This window comes from Chroicocephalus ridibundus, chromosome 3 (assembly GCF_963924245.1).
Source record: "Chroicocephalus ridibundus chromosome 3, bChrRid1.1, whole genome shotgun sequence".
In the NCBI taxonomy this organism is placed as follows: domain Eukaryota; kingdom Metazoa; phylum Chordata; class Aves; order Charadriiformes; family Laridae; genus Chroicocephalus; species Chroicocephalus ridibundus.
This window is the reverse complement of record NC_086286.1, coordinates 2,741,313-2,757,206: the sequence shown is the minus strand read 5'-3', so window position 1 is coordinate 2,757,206 and position 15,894 is coordinate 2,741,313. Positions and strand designations below refer to the sequence as shown.

The 15,894-nt window shown below is 43.1% G+C and overlaps 1 protein-coding gene across 4 annotated transcripts in view; it reads left to right on the top strand.

Annotated features, from left to right (window-relative positions):
• The first annotated feature begins 5,728 nt into the window (after positions 1-5,728).
• The window catches only part of XPO1 (exportin 1), a 38,279-nt gene continuing 28,113 nt past the window's right edge, over positions 5,729-15,894 (top strand). Inside the window, exons 1-4 of one of the 4 annotated variants that reach the window (XM_063331215.1) lie at positions 5,729-5,886; positions 6,569-6,624; positions 10,243-10,374; positions 14,100-14,201. In XM_063331215.1, the coding sequence (XP_063187285.1) occupies positions 10,249-10,374; positions 14,100-14,201 (228 nt within the window). In that variant the 5' untranslated portion in view covers positions 5,729-5,886; positions 6,569-6,624; positions 10,243-10,248. Of the gene's footprint in view, positions 5,887-5,954; positions 6,625-7,239; positions 7,294-10,242; positions 10,375-14,099; positions 14,202-15,894 lie in introns of those variants that run through there. The other 3 variants (XM_063331216.1, XM_063331214.1, XM_063331217.1) reach the window with 3 other exon arrangements.

Here is a 15,894-nt window from a genome sequence, read left to right as displayed (position 1 = left end):
CAATTTATGTTTATTGTCTCTTGTTGTCCTACCATGCTCTCAATCATGCTCACTCTTTCTTGTAAGCTCAACTTAATTACTGGGGCTGTTAGTAGGTCTCCCCTTGCCCATCTTTCTTCTGGGCTGAAGAAGTCTAGCTCCCTCAGTCTCTCCTCCATCCTTGTAGCTGGCCTCACACGAAATTTTCAACATCTTTCTTATACTGATGGACCAAAAAGCAGGCATAGCGTCCCAGATGCAGCTAATGATTGTCAAGCAGAGAGGAATAATCGCTTCACTTGATCTACTGGTTATGCTTCTATTGATACAGCCTAGTATGCAGTTAGCTTTTATCACTACCAGGGCACACTGCTGACCTGAAACCCAAGCAAATTTTCCTATTGATTTCAGCAAGGCCTAAATACCAGACTCAACATCTAATAAAGAAGCCAACAGACAGGGGGGAACAGTGGTAACAAAACAGCAAGCATAGGCTTACAGCAACTAAAAGCTGAGATCCAGATATATTCATCCTGTTAAAACAGCTGCTTGTTACCTGACTACCCTCAGTTTCTGAACCAGCCTTTACCTAGCTGCTTACAGAAGAGAGACAAGAAGTATTCATTTTCTCATAATACAGCACATTCAGCCACAGCTTGCATAAAGACAGGAGGGACATTTCTAAAAAAAGATTAAAATATGTTATTTGAGATAAGCAGAGCCAGTGACACTGCTTCCTACTACAGAAGAGATAGGAACTACCCACCTACTCAAGCACAGGATTTATCTAACAAACTTGCAAAACTAAGCCCTGTTGTGTTTACTATTGCAATTTATTAAAAATGCATTTCATTCTGGGGCATTACTGACACCTGATGAAAATGCGAAAAGCCGCATCTACTCTTCTATCTTAAACAGAAATAGCTAACATTCAGTTTAAGTCAAGGATTTAAACTCTCTTCTCCTGCACAAAAACACCAAACAACCAACCACCAAACAAAATAAGAAAATAAACAGAAGTGAGCCTTCAGCACGGGCTGAAGGAGTTAAAAAAGAAGCTGACTTTTTAGTCTCTTACATCAGTTTGTTTTGAACACCAGGGCTAACTAGAACATCAAAACACACATAGAGACACTGTTTATTCTAAGCACTAGGGTTACAGCTCCGTTTTTAACCCATCAACAGCTTGCTATGTCTATTCATTCTATTTGAATCACTTTCAAATTCAATTCCATCAACTACAATGCTATCTTCAATTATAAGTCACACTGCAAAGACTACAGATCTGTTAATTCTTATACAAGCCAACACACCAGAGCAAGATAAACAAGGTGAGTTAAACAAAGCACTTCGTTACCATTGTGACAGAGATGTTACAGGATGCAGTTATTTTTATGCATGATAAAAAAAGTAAGTGTTCACATTCCAGCTCTTCAAATCCTTAAACGCTGCAAAAATTTTCCCAAGAGATCTGACTTATGAATTAAGTACAGGAAAAAAAAACCCACAAACAAACAAGCAAGCAACCCTCTGCTATTTAGGACAACTGTTGCTTGTAAGAAAAAAAGTCTCAAAGTTACAGTTTCCATTTATAAAGAGCAGAATAATTCACAATTTGTGAGCCTACTGACTACAGAGACGTCACATAAACGTGGGTCACAAAGCTTCTACAAACACCTTCTTGAACTAAGGTGAGTTCAGATGATATATAACTTTCCATGATACCTCCTCCTGCCCCCTACCTCTCCAGCTGACCTGTGACTATCCTGGTGGCATGGCTATTTCTCCAGTAATACAACACACAGGAGCTAGTTTGGTATCACATGGTGTTGCACCTCCTCAGCTTCTCCCTGAAACATAAATATGTATTTGGATACAAGCGTGATTTCCCTAGCCATCCCAGAATTGTATAGAAAGAAACCACATAACACAAACCCACAAAATGAAGATTCAGAAATTGGAATCTCCACAGCAGTTTCAGAACTTGTAAGGCAGTCAAGAACCATAGTTATCAGAACAGTGTAAGCATGTGTAATTATAGTTCATTTATTGAAGTATGTTATGATTTGCATACTACGAGAAATCTTTTGGTATTAGTACAGAGGCTTACCCTAAAATGTTACATTTCACAGAAGGAATGGTTTAAAAAAAATCATAGGGAAAAATACAGGTTTTGAGCACAATCCAGTAGGTTTGCAGACAAATACACACTATCTGCAAAGGTAGAAAGCTAACAGAAAGACTTCAAAAATATACAACTAAGTTTCCTTTTTGTGACTTTGTAGTAACAGCAGAGCCCCTGACTGTCCAGTTCCTTTCCATTAGGATACCAACTTCACACCAATGCTAATTTAGCAGTGGTCTTTATTTATATCAGTTGATATTTTCTGCATGATCATGCCGCATGTCCTACAGTATTGGTATAAGGGAAGGCAACTATACTGAAGCTAATTTTCCTACATAAAAGGAGACTGGTGTTTCTCCGCTAAACTTTGATTTATCGGTTTAGTTTTGAAATACTTTCTCTTTAGTGATTGTCTACCAGTGAGGAAGTGCCTGTTCATACAGGAAACACATCGCATCATTGCTTGATATCTAGTATTAATTACATAAAATGTCCTCCTTTTTTGGACTGTGATCTCAAAAGCAGCCTCAGCTAAAGAAACAAATGCACTGGGGAACAAATTACCTCTTAAGAGGGTATCATTCCTCAGTTTGATTTTGAACTACTGCATATACTTTGCAATTTCATAATTTCATATAGTATTGTAGAGCTAGTATCTTAGCTCATTTAATATAACAGAGTAAGCTTCGAGCATGAATATATGGAAACCTGTTGATGGACTCTTGGTTGAACAGGTTAGCTCCCACTTAAGCCTACCAATACCTTAAACTCTTTTGTAGAAGCTAACTGATTTTTAAAGCATGAAGCTTTTTATAAAGGTAAGCTTTAAGATATTGCCAACAAGAAATCAAAACATTATTACACAGCTATCATCTATAAAGCAGTGAAAGTTATGCAAACTGTAGAGAATAAATTGGTCCGATAAGGTTACCAATATTCTCTGATAAAACTTTAACAATTCATATAGAAAAACTTGAGAAAAAGCTTTATTAAGCTGGTGCTGTAGTTATATCTCAAGAAAACAAATACTGAAAACACTTTCACCAACAAAAAAAAATATTTATAGAATAATAAAATAGTAGAAAAAGAAAATAAGGAAGATTGAGGCAGCTTGAACAACTCATCATTCTAATGTTATTTAACACTTTAGGTTTGCATTCACTGCTTATAGCATGATCCCAAAGCCATTTTCCAGATTATTCCCCTCGCCCAAATGGTGTCTCACCCTATCCGTTATCACCCTGAGCATGCTATGGCAGAGTATTTCTTTCTATACTCACTCCATTCAGTTCTGCTAGAGATTTTTAATAAAGCCATGGAGAACTTATCCTATGCAGCTCGACCAAAAGCTTCTTAGAGCCTCTAGATGAAAGACAAACAGCAATTGGGAAGCGTGTATTTCATACACCAGGAGCTCAGACAACTACTAGGGCAGACCACTTAAATGAGTAATTGATAAAGAAATTACCCATGTTGATATAGGAGCGCAGATCTTACTATGTGTCTCCATTTTCCAATTAGTTTTGTAACTTCTATTTTAAATAACTCAAGTCACAAAGGGCTTGTTTTTTTAAGCTAGTCCATTAACTTCTATGAGTACCAGTTTATTTTACAGGTTGCTGTAGTTTACAGCATAAGAAAGTAGTTTGGTGAACAATACCAGTATCAAAAATTAACCTCTATGTAGCCTACTAAATACTCCAGAGTGGTCTGTGGAACTGCTAAGGACAATTTAAGCCTTTTTCAGTACACCAGTTCTAGAACTTCAACATCTGTGCTGTTCTTCCATTTTGAAAAAAATAGAAACAAAAAACTCCACACGCTCCCTAAAATCCTGCAAAACCAAACATTTTGCCCAGTTTCTCAAAAACAACTGCAGGCTTAGTTTTTCAGATCAGGAAAATGTAAAAAGACTCTAGTTTTGTGATCAAAAGTGAGCATTTCTGAAAGGATAGACTTCTTTGTGAAGTCTCAAGCTGAATACATACAAGAAAGCACTATTATTATTTTTTCTCTTTTAAACTGTGCAAAAGAACTTAAGCATAAGCTTCCCTCCCACACACCCGCCATGGCACAGGTGAACACCATCTCACAGTGCTTCAGAGGAAGTTTCCTTTGGATACCACCACAAGGACATGGCATTCTACAAATCAAAAGTGTCACTTTTACAACAAGTTTCACTGACAGTGCATTGCTATCTCAAAATCACAATCAAATGGAAAGTTTTGCTTCAAACTAGGTGATGAAAACTGCAAAGCTTGTTCCCAGAAGGACATTTTAAAATTTCATATTATCCCCCTCATAGAAATTAATTATTTGTGTAAGCTTTCTATAGCTATTATTTTCTCAAATAAGGAGATATTGTTTTGAAGAAACGCATACACAGGTACCGAGTACCCTAACTGAATAAGAGTTTTTGCATACGAAAGTTGGTAAGTACATTCTTCTGCTCCTTCAGGTAGCAATGAGAGGCACAACCATAACTTGTTGCATTTGCACCACCACTAAGAAGCCGGTCCCTGCCCTGAGATCACCCCTGTTCCCATCTGGTAGACAAGCATTCCTCACACAGTTCAGGATTTCTCTTATCTATGGGCAAACCAACCCAGCCTGAACCACACCTTGGAAGGCAAGCTGTGAAAGGCCGAGGAACACAGCTGCAGCAGCGAGCTGGATATACCCCATGAACATAGGTGCTATAGAGGATAGGAAACACACACCACCCTTCCAACCTGCAAAGGCCTTGGTAGAGGAATGAGAACTGCCTGGGTAAGGGGTAAGCCAGCACCAACCCCTCACTGCTGCCCCTCCCACCCACACAGCCCACTCTTTACAGCTGAGCCCTTAGCTTCCCGCCAGCCTCGGGACACCAAAGCAGCGCCTCATCCCTGTGCTCAGCATCCACCTCCCCGACCGCCCCCGCTCCGGAGAAGCGGGCCTGTGAGGCAAGGCCTGCCATTGCGACACAGCCCCACCGCGCCAGCACCCCCTCAGACAGGCGCGACCCCCCTCCCCTCCCAGCTCATCACTGCCCCCCCATAGAAACACCGCCTCAGCAGTAACGGGACGCTTGCCCGAAGGCCACCTCGAACCCTCCCAAAGGGGACGATAAGTCCCTTCTCCTTACGGACCAGCCCCCCCCCGTCCTGTCCCGTCCCGTCCCGTCCCGTCCCGTCCCGTCCCGTCCCGTCCCCTCTCAGGCACGAGCCCATGGCTCCCAACGGTCGCGCCGCCCAGCGCGCGCTCTTCCTCTCAGCAGCCTCTAAACGCCGCGCTCAGGCGCGTGCGTCATGCTGAGGCACCGACCAACCAGAGCGCGGCAGCGGCTGCGCCCGCGCTTGGCGAACAGGAGGCGGGCCCGCCTTTGAGTGACAGCTCGGGCCGACCTATCAGCCAGCAGCGGCCCGCCCCCCGCCCCCCCCCCGCGCGCAAGGCGCTGCTGGAGAGGGGGCGGATCCCCTACATCTCTTCCCCCCCCCCCCCCCCCCCCCGCGCGGCCGCTCGCTCCCTCCGCCCCTCTGAGGCGCGCGGCGGATCGACAGGCCCTCGGACCAATGAACGGCGAGGCCGCTTGCGCGGCGGCAGGGCCCGGGACCAATGGGAGCGGCGGCTGGGCGGAGGCCCGAGGTTTCCAAACGCTCCGCGGCGCCATGGGCTGAAAACTAAACCGAGATGGAATCTCCCAGTCTGAACCGGTTTGAGCCGGTTCCGAGTCTGTGGCATTAGGAGGGGGAGACGCGCCGCGCTCAGTCCCTGCTACCACCGCCGCCGCCTCCGCCGCCGTGCGTGTGACCTGCTTCGTAGGGGAGCCCGCAGGGGGAGCGGCTGGCGCGGCTGAGGGGGGGCAAAGTTGAGCGCGGGCCCGGGGGGGGTGGGTGGGAATGGGAACGGGGGTGAACTGAGGCGCCGGCCGGGCCGGGCCGAGCCGAGCCGAGGGGAAGGGCGGGCAGCAACGGGAGTAAGCCAGTAGACCCAGCTGCACGGCCCCGGGCCTGGGCAGGCAGCCAGGCGGGAGAGGGAGAGCCAGGGCCACGAGGAAGGTAGAAGTCCCGTGTCCCCGTCCTCGTTTCCCCGTCCTCCCCCCACTCCACCTGGGGAGGCCGGAGCCCCGCACCGAACGCCCCGAGCGAGCGGAGGGAAGCGCGGCCCGTGGGCTGCGCGCCCGGCGGCGGGCGGCCTTGCCACCTGGGCTGAGGGGAGTGCGCGGAGCCCCGCGCCGAGGGCAGCGCCCGCCTGGGGGCTGTAGGCTTCTGCTGGGCGGCTCAGTGCAGTGAGGCCGGGACCCGCTTGCCAAGGGCTAGCGTGGGGTGGAGAGGAGAGGTGCTGAGAGCACAGGCCCGGCGGGGAGGGGGTGCGCTCGGCTTAAGCCCCCCCTTCGGGTTTGCGCTTTTTTTTTTTTTTCTTAGGGGGGGAGGCTTATTTTTGGTGGTGTTTATTTTCAATTTTTTTTTGGCGTGTGGTTAGAAACTTGGCTCACCCACCCCTACTTTTTGAAGGAAGAGGCTGTAAGAAACACCTAGGTAAGTAAGTGCGGAAAGGGGAGGGGGGGTCCGCCATGAGTAACGCGAGGGGGCGGGGAGGGGGGGGGTGCAAGGGAGAAGGTGTGGGGGGAGCGGGGAGGGGTCTGGCCCGCCGTGTGCCCGGCAGGGCCGGGCTGTGGCGGGAGAGGCGCAGTGTGCTGCGAGGAGGAATCCCTGAGGCGCGGGGGGGTGCTGTTTAAAATGGGGTTTGGGGGTACGAGCATCCTCGGCTCGGCCGAGCGCGGATGCTGCGGGGAAGGCGGCCCGCGGAGGGGGGGAGCCGAAGGTGGGGGTGGGGGGGGCATTGCCCCTCGTTACGAGGGGGCCGAACGGGCGGGGGTGGCGTTGTTGGGATCGGGTACGGGCAAACCGAGGGACATAATCTGTAAATTATTAGGAGTGGAAGTTTCCAGAAATATTTTTTTGTGTGTGTCTGTGCAGCAGTATTGAAACGTCCGCCTGCATCACGTGGGGGGCCCCTGTATAGAGCCGAGGGAGGGAGCGGAGGGAGGGGCCGCGCCGCCGCCGCGCTCCGCAGGGCCCCGGCCCGCCCCGCCGCCCCACCGGGGCCCCGCCGCCGGTCTGCCCCCCCCCCCATCCTCCCATCCCTCCCTGCCCCTGCGGCCACCGCAGCCCGGTGGGGGGGGGAAAGGCCTCCCTCCGCGCTGGGTGGGTGTCGAGTTATTTCGGGCGCGGCCGTGGCGAAAAATTGCGAGGCTGGGAGGTGGCGGCCAAGCGGGGGCGATGGGGGGGCTCGGAGGGCGGGCGCAGGCCTGGGGGAAGCAGCCGGGGAAGGGGCCGTTTCCCTGCGGGGGGAGCGCGTTTGCGATGTGCTCCCCCTCCGTGTCGTGCCGCCGGAGGAATTTACAAGCCCTGCGACTAATTCGTTGGAAAAGGGTAGAGGGGCGGTCGTTCGCCCGCCTTCGGTAGCGGAATTGCATGCTTAGGAAAGGGACAGAGTCCCCCTCCTAGGGGTTTGGGGGTTTTTCTGTAATCGGTGCCCCGACTGAGCTCTAAGTAGCCGCGTTGAAGGTGCTCGAGGGTTCACTGTGAATACTCAGCATTTCTTGCTCTTAAAGTGTATGCTTTTATTCCTGCGCGCTACATGCCGAAATGAATCGGATATATCATAATAAGCTAACTGTTGTGTTAAAGGTCCAGGGTCATCGAGAGTTGGGATAGCTATGTAAACAGTGTTGTAAATGCAGTTCTTTTGACCTTCGGTAGATGTCAGATTCTTGCTATGTTGTGGTTCAGGTTTTTTTTTTTTTAAAAAACTTTTTCTCTTCTTTTCTTTCTGTTTCCCCGTATATTGGCGGTATTGAAGAATTGATTAGTGGTGGATCTTAGAGATGAGGTCTACACCTCTTTCGGGCTTCAGGCATGATGGAAGGGGAAAAAAGTATAGCACTATAGTAAATCAAAAGATTATAAGCTTCGTGTGGGCACAATGTTAGGAAATGGAGTTGATTGCAGTTGGTATTGACCACAAAGCCGCCATTTCTGTACTTCAGTTTGCGAGTAGGTAGGTCATTTTGAAGATAATGCTGGGAGTGGCAAAGGGCCCTATTCAAAACATTTCCTTTCTGTTTCCATGTGGTTACTAACTTCTCTTGGTCATGTGGCTCCTCATTTGTGCTCTTAGGGCTGCATAAAAACCACCGAAACAGGCTTAAATCTGAAATTAATGGCCCTACCTGAGGAACGACTGATTTACGAGGTTTATTGTAGTTTGAAAACCTCTTTCCCGGCTTAGGGTTCAGCCATGGAAGCCAGATGTGGACAAAAAGAGGCGTGCCTGAAAGCATGCGTGTCTGGTGGGAGTATTAACCGCTCTAAGCTGAAGAGCGTATTAATTGGTGCTGTTTCTTTCTGGTAGTGCTGCTGGCTGCTGCCCCTCTGTGAGATGAAATTTTCAAGTGTCCTTCTGAGTTAAAAGAATGAAATCATCCGTTTTGTGTCTTGTTTCCATACTTAACGTTGCGCTTTGAAAACTTTAGGACGTTGGGGAGGGTGACAGATGTGGAGTGTTAGTCTCAATATATTTCGGTTTCTGTTTGATGCTTATTTCCTTTTGTATTTCCAGGTAGCTGCTGTAAAAAGGCTGACTGGATATTGGTGGAGCCCTAAAAATGATTATGTTAGCGTAGTAATACTAACTAAATGAGGTTTTTCCTTCAGAATACAATTAAAGCGTTTGGGGTTTGAAACTGATATCTTTCTGTATAGAAGTAAACGAAACTGCTTGCTGCTACTTGCAAATATGCATTTCTAAACAAAAGATTTTCCTTGTCTGTATGCTACTGTAGGACTTTCACTTAATTAGTAATTACTTGGGTTGAGGCACAGGTTTGTCTTGCTCTTTACTTTTGAGCATGGCTTAAATATGTAAGGCATAAAACGAATTCTTATTTACACATGGAGTTTTTAGCAAGAGTAGATCTGACTTCTGGCTTACTCTAAAGAAGGGGTTGGCTAGGGGGAGTGATCTTGCTGTCCACGCTTCTGGCTGATTCTCACTTGAGCAGTTTTATAGGAAATTTGTAGCTTTAGGACAGATTCTCAGAAGGAGGGTGAATAGCAGAGAGCTGCTGTAGAGGAGAGGGTAGGAATATGTGTTACGGCTGCCAGTGACTGTGAGAAGAGGGCAATAAACTGGATCGGGTGCTTCCAACATGGGGGATGGTGTGAAAAGGTTAGACTATAATTTACCATCCACAATTCTGTGGTTCCTAGCTTATTTTCTTGCTTTTTGCGATTGCCTTTGTCTTGTACCAGTCTCTGGCTGGTAAGCATCTTACATGCACACCCACGGTCACACACACCCCACCTGACTTCCTTTGCATAATATCGAGGCTGCTATATCTAGGACAAAGAGTTAATGCATGTGTCGCTGGTTTTATGGGACCTGAAACCTCCAGTACAATTCCATTTCAGCTTGAAGTGATCTAATGTGGTTCGTGGGTAACCTGCTGACTTAAGTCCCCTTACTTCATCCTCTCAAAGTGCCTTCAAACAGTCAACTTTCTTAGTTTCAATGGTAATTTTTTACTTGTATGTAGTTAACTTTTAAGTTTTGTTTTTTCTCCAAGTATTTGAAAAATGCCCTCTGGCTAGTTTCTTACTGTGTATGTAGATCACGTTTCACTTCCATGACCAAGCTTTTAGAACTGATCTTCTAAATGTGCATGTTGGCCTCGGAAACTCAAAATTTGACTGAGGTTGCTAATATGGGTTTTGGTTGTAATGATACTGGGTATTTCTACCAGTAAACTTACTGGTTTACATGTGTTTAGGGACTGATATAGGGTTCGATACCTGCTCTGAAATAACCTTTAGCTTGCTGATAATACAGCCCATTGACTAGTCAGACTGTTGTTATGTGTTACACCTGCTGAAGACCCTGAGAATTCAGCTGGGGTAGTGATGTGTGAGTTTTTCAGAAAGTTTGTCCTGATGCTCACTCAACAATTGAAGTGTTGTATTTGGTGTTATACAGTACGGCTAACATAGCTAGTGTCATTCAAATGAGATGCTTAAATTGAAGTGCTTGCTTTACAACTACATCTAATAATAATTTCCTATTAATTAATCATTTTTTCCAAATTTATTTTGCAGTAATCTATGCCAGCAATTATGACAATGTTAGCAGACCATGCAGCTCGTCAGCTGCTGGATTTTAACCAGAAACTGGATATCAATCTCTTGGACAATGTGGTGAACTGCTTGTACCATGGAGAAGGCGCACAGGTAATGTGGACTTAGAACCTTCATTTATTCACCATGTTTAACCTTATAATAAAGCAGTTGAGCAAATTTAATTCAGTTAATAAAAATCAGTAATGTTAATGAATTTACTCTGCTAGTGACTGGAATATCACTGATAATTCACATGTTGTGGTTTAAAGGCAGGCCTCATGTAATGAACATTGAAATGACACTTAGAAAAGTGTTAGTTTGGTGTGTGTTCATTTCTAGTGTGCCTTCTGCAGTTGGAAAAGCGTGAGCAAGTACAATTTGGTAAGGGCACTTCTGCTTGCAGCTCAAGTTCTCTGACTTAGTTCTTCAGGAAGGTTTGAGTTACTTGTTATTTATCATCATGGACGGGATTGTGAAGCCATAAATTTAACGTTGGCTTCATTGAAGGACTGTATTTAAAAGAAAAATCTTAATTATGTTATTACTGTATTTGTACTTTAAAGAAGGATTTCACACATACTTGAGAGAAGACTTTGTCCTTTCTTGTGTCTAGTGTTTTTTTCCGTTACTGTTTGTCTGTACGTGTTCTTATTGCGCTCCTTTTCTTTGGACTTAGTGCAGGTTGTGAAGTCTTAAGTTTATGTTGGGGAAATGTGTGCATTTGTGTGTTTGCATATATTGTCTTGAAAGTGAATCTTGTGTTGCTTTTATCTTATTTCCAAAGTAGTTCAAGAAATAGACTTAAATGTTGAAAGCAAATATTGCTAAAAGGGTGTTGGCATAGTTCCTCTTCTGGCAAATTTTAATTGTTCATGCTTAACAAATTGGAAATTTCAGTGTCAGGCATCTCTTATTAAGATATTCTTGCACAACAATAAGAAGTGAATTAAAATGAGACAAAGTAGCTAATGCTTTTCTATTCCTTCCAGCCGTTAGAATAAACAATAATATACTTGCTTATACTTGTGTATCTGGGTTTTTTTTTTTAAGTTTTTGTAAGGCTTACTAATCTGAATTCCTACAGGTTCTGAAATACCTTGCTGGTTTTTGAGACATTTGCATTTTTAATTTCCTAAATTCAAATAGTTACTAGCTGTAGTTTTTAAAATGATCATATGACAGAAAACTTCTTGTAGCTTTTGCCGTAAAAGTATGGACTTCTGAGTGCTTGTTTTGTAAGTGCTATGTGTGTTTACTGCCTTATAAAGTAGGTGGTGCTTATAGTATTGTTTGGTTTGAATGGGGTTTAGAAAGTTGTGAAGGTTTATAAGGAGAATAGAGGATTAACACTAAATACAATGATCAAATTGTCATTGTTCTGGTATTGCGAGAAGTTGCTTCATTTACGACAGCTGGGTATTGTCTCACTATTTAGAAAATTAATGCAATAAGAAGCAAAAATTCAAGAGGTGGTTCTTAACTGACAAAAATGAATTATGGTATAAATTTAAGTTCCTGTACTAACATGTGACACTTCAGTGAAAATTTGGCTTGCTATTTTAGTATGTTTCCAAAGGTGGAGACATATTTCAGTGAGTCTGTGAGCTCTTATCTCTTCCAAGGAGTTCAACAGTTCCTGCAGGAAAAAACGCTTCTCTGTGGAGCCTGGCAGCTCAAAATCATGACTTAAAGGGTGACAGGGGTAATAGAAGTTGAGGAAACCAATTATTAAAATTGGGACATGAACAATGGTTTGCCTGGAATAGATTAGGGTAATGTTAGAGTAAAAAAGGTTTAGAATGCAGCCTGGATGGCCCATGCTGAACTTGCTTTCAGATTCACCTGTCTCCTCCTCGGGCTTAATTCTTATCTGTGCTTGCAAAACTCTTATCTGCTGATCTATATTAGGCAAGAAAGCAGCTCTTTTCTGTCCTACACTTCTACCTTCCCCCCACCCTCCCTGTTCTTAGCTTTTTTTGGTATACTTCTCTGAAAAGAAGGAATGTCCCCAACCGCCCTAGTGCAACACATGGCTGAGGGAGACCTCAGACAACTCAGAGATCTTTACCTGGGCTCATCCCAGACTCTGGAGTTCCATTGGTCTGTTAAAACTTCCCTAACTGCTTTTCTTTTTGGTAGCAACTACACAGTGAGGCTTTGATCTTGAATTAAGCATTACTGTTAAATTTATACCCTTTTTATGAAACTACAGGAATTGATGTCCAGAAAAGGGGTTAGTGGGTATGGGAGCAAACTTTTCAGTGCTTGGGAGAAGGATATTAAGCATTTATTTTTTTGGTGTTGAAATTTGATCCTGTGATCTGTCACCAGTGTTAGAAGCACTGAGGAGGCCAGTATAAAAAAAACACACCCAGGTTGAACCTGGAAATAATACAGCTATTCTTTCCCTCTTACATTAAACTGCATCAAAAGTGCTGATTTTTATTATTTTTTTTTTTTAAGCTCTGATGTGACACTGTGAGAATATGGTTGTACTGCTTTGGGATATTCCTTTTCATTTTTGTGTGGTACTTCTCCATATCAAATCTACGGGGAGTTACTTGCTAGTCAAAGGCAGTATCAGACTGGGAATTGCTCCACTGTGCTAAATTATATTAAGTAGGGATGCCAGTGTTGTACAGTTATTTTAGACATCCTGGTTCTTTACTGTTGTGGCTTTCCATTTTAATTTGCTAAATCCCATACCCAATTTGTCTGTTCTCACATTATACGTATATAGATTTTGGGGTCTTGATGGGGTTTCTGTTTTACTCAAAATAAATGCTTTCTTATACCAGTTGATGATTAGCTCAAGTATGTTCTTTGCAGCAGACTAGAAATCTGCATAGCTGCTGTGAGTTTCTAACTGTTGAAGTTAATCCTAAGTAAAGTTTTAACTGCTTTGTAATGCCATTGAATTGGCTCTACAGTGCAGTGAAAGAATAAACTAAGTGCTGTTAATCGTTATGTAAAAAGTTGATCTTGTTGGTAAGATGTTGTCTGATGTTTGTAGGTGATGTAATTTGCAGCAAGATTTGTCACTACACTGCATTTTTGAAGATAGCTAACATCATTTGGCTTCCTAAAAAAAAAAAAATGTTTATGGACATCCAGGCTTTTGTAAAGGATGGCTATAATGAATTCAGTGTTTCATTGCGTAATTGCTTCAGATGAGGTTTTGCAAGTTACTGGAACCATAGTATCTAGTACAATAATTGGTAATGTCAGTCCCAAGGAAGAGCAAGCCATTAGCATGACCAACTCCCTTCCTCCCCCCAGTCAGTTTTTATTATTGTTTTGTAAGCTGTTAGATACATCAAGGGATTCCTCAGAAGTAGGGAATGGAGACCTCTAATGCTCCACTCCATGGTTCTTCAAAATAAAATCAACAGTTCCTACACCAACAACTTTGCAGCGTGGTATGGTGCTCCTTAAAGCTGGCGTTTTATAGGAATGTTTCCAGTAGAAAAAGAAAATTTGGGTGCCCTTGAATAAAGCTTTATCTAGATGACTTTCTTGAATGGGAGAAAAATTAATTCCCTATAATGTGTGCTGTTTTCACATGTTCACTGCTGGTCTAGATGAATCATTCAGTATCGAAGAGTGGAAGTAAGTCAGTGACTGTCTTGGGTCAAGGCGTTTTTGGAGTTTCGTTGTTAATAAACTTTTAACTGTCACACAGAAGGAGGCTTAAGGGACTTGTTGCTCCTAATTGAGTTCTGCCTAACTCTTGGATAAGTGATTTAAAGAGGCATGACCTGTTAATGTCTTCACTGACAGTATATATTTTCATAAATAATGTAATACTAATACATTTTTATCAAACTTGCTTTTAGCAAAGAATGGCGCAGGAAGTCTTGACTCATTTAAAAGAACATCCTGATGCGTGGACAAGAGTTGATACTATTTTGGAGTTCTCTCAGAACATGAATACCAAAGTAAGCAAATTAACTTTTATTGATTTGGCTTTCTACTTTCTTCCATTCATAAACTTTGAGGAAGGTATCTCATTTTTAGCCATAGACTCTCTTGATTCAAACCACGTTTTTTTTTACTGTCTTGTTCCCAAAGTTGGCTTTAAACAAGAACTGTAAATGGACAAAATATTTAAAGCTCCTTTTAAAGCTCCTGACAAGAGTTTTTCTCCTTTTTTTTAAAAAAAAAAAAAAAAAAGGAAGACCTAAATTGAAAATGCAGGTGGTTTTTTTCAAGGCACATACAAGCATAATGCCAGTTCCAAAGATTGGTGTGTGTCTGTATACATCTGAGTAATGAAAAGTCTCCTAGAGTCACATTTTGTCCTTGGGTTAAGTGCTTGGCTGTTATTGCTGATAATGAGAGCCACGTGCATGTGACTCAGGAGAGAATTTGTCCCTAGGTGTACTAAAGACAAAATAGAAACCTTATTATTAGGCCAAGATTTTGAGCAATCAATGAAAGTTAAGCACCCCAAACTCTATGTAGTATGAGACTAGTCTTTACTAATATGCAGAACACGTTTTCTTTGTACTGCTGTTTTAAATCCATCCATCATGGTAGAGACTAAAAGGGGCAGCATTCAGTTTTTTCTACAATTTTAAATGCTTTACTTAAGACTTCTGAAGTTTGAACCGAAAAGTTGATCAAAATGTATTTTCACTGTCTTAAAGTTGATGATTAGTCTTCTCAAATAACTGACGTGCATGTTTTTCTGCTTGATACACACCGTGTTCGAACAGAAAATGATGGTGTTTGGGTGGCTTCTGAAATCAGGCGGTATTCATGAAACAGTTCCATTTTTTCCATTGCTCTCTGAAGTTTAGGGGAAAATGGTGTAAAGAACTTCCTCAAAGTGCTAACCTTTAAGTAACAGTGTTTGCCTGTTTGCTTGCCTGGTAAACTTTGCTTTTTATACTGACAGACATTACTAATGTTTAAGTTGATTTATCAACAGTATTTTTAAAAACTCAAATTTGTCTTGTGAAAAATGAGATGATTAGAGGAACAGAAAGAAAGCAACAGGTAAAGAATTCTTCAATTTACATAAATTGCAAATGATTTGGTGCTAAATTTATGCACTATGACATTTGGCTTTTATGCAATCATATTTTTTCTTTAATTAAAGCTGTTAACACTACCTGATATTAATCATAATGTTCCATTATGTTGATTGCTTGTAATAGGAAGAAAAGGGGTGTCTTCCTGTGCAACTGACACAGCTAGGCTTTGACGGCAGGCCTCCACAAGGTCTACCCTTTTGATTCCCTTTAACTGAATTCTGTTCATCAATTGTTTTTGTTTCTTGGGAGGTGGGAGGGAAAGGGATTTGGTGCATAGAATAAGTAATAAGGGTACCATAGAAATTTCGACCATAGGGATCACGTCATACTTTTTTTACAGTCTTTGCTGTTACCTGTCCCTCATCTTCATAACTGAGCACTGAATTGCTATTAGGCAATTAGAAACAAGCAAACCAAGAGCAAATTGATTTTGAAAGACTTCTGGTTTATGCACAGTTTAAATGTGTTTGCATGCACTGTTGCAATAGTTGATTAAAAAGTAAGCTTCTGATAGTTCACATGGCAGAACTTGTAATTGGTGTCAGTGACACTTTTTTGGGGCTTGGTTATCTTGTTATCAGGGAAATACCAA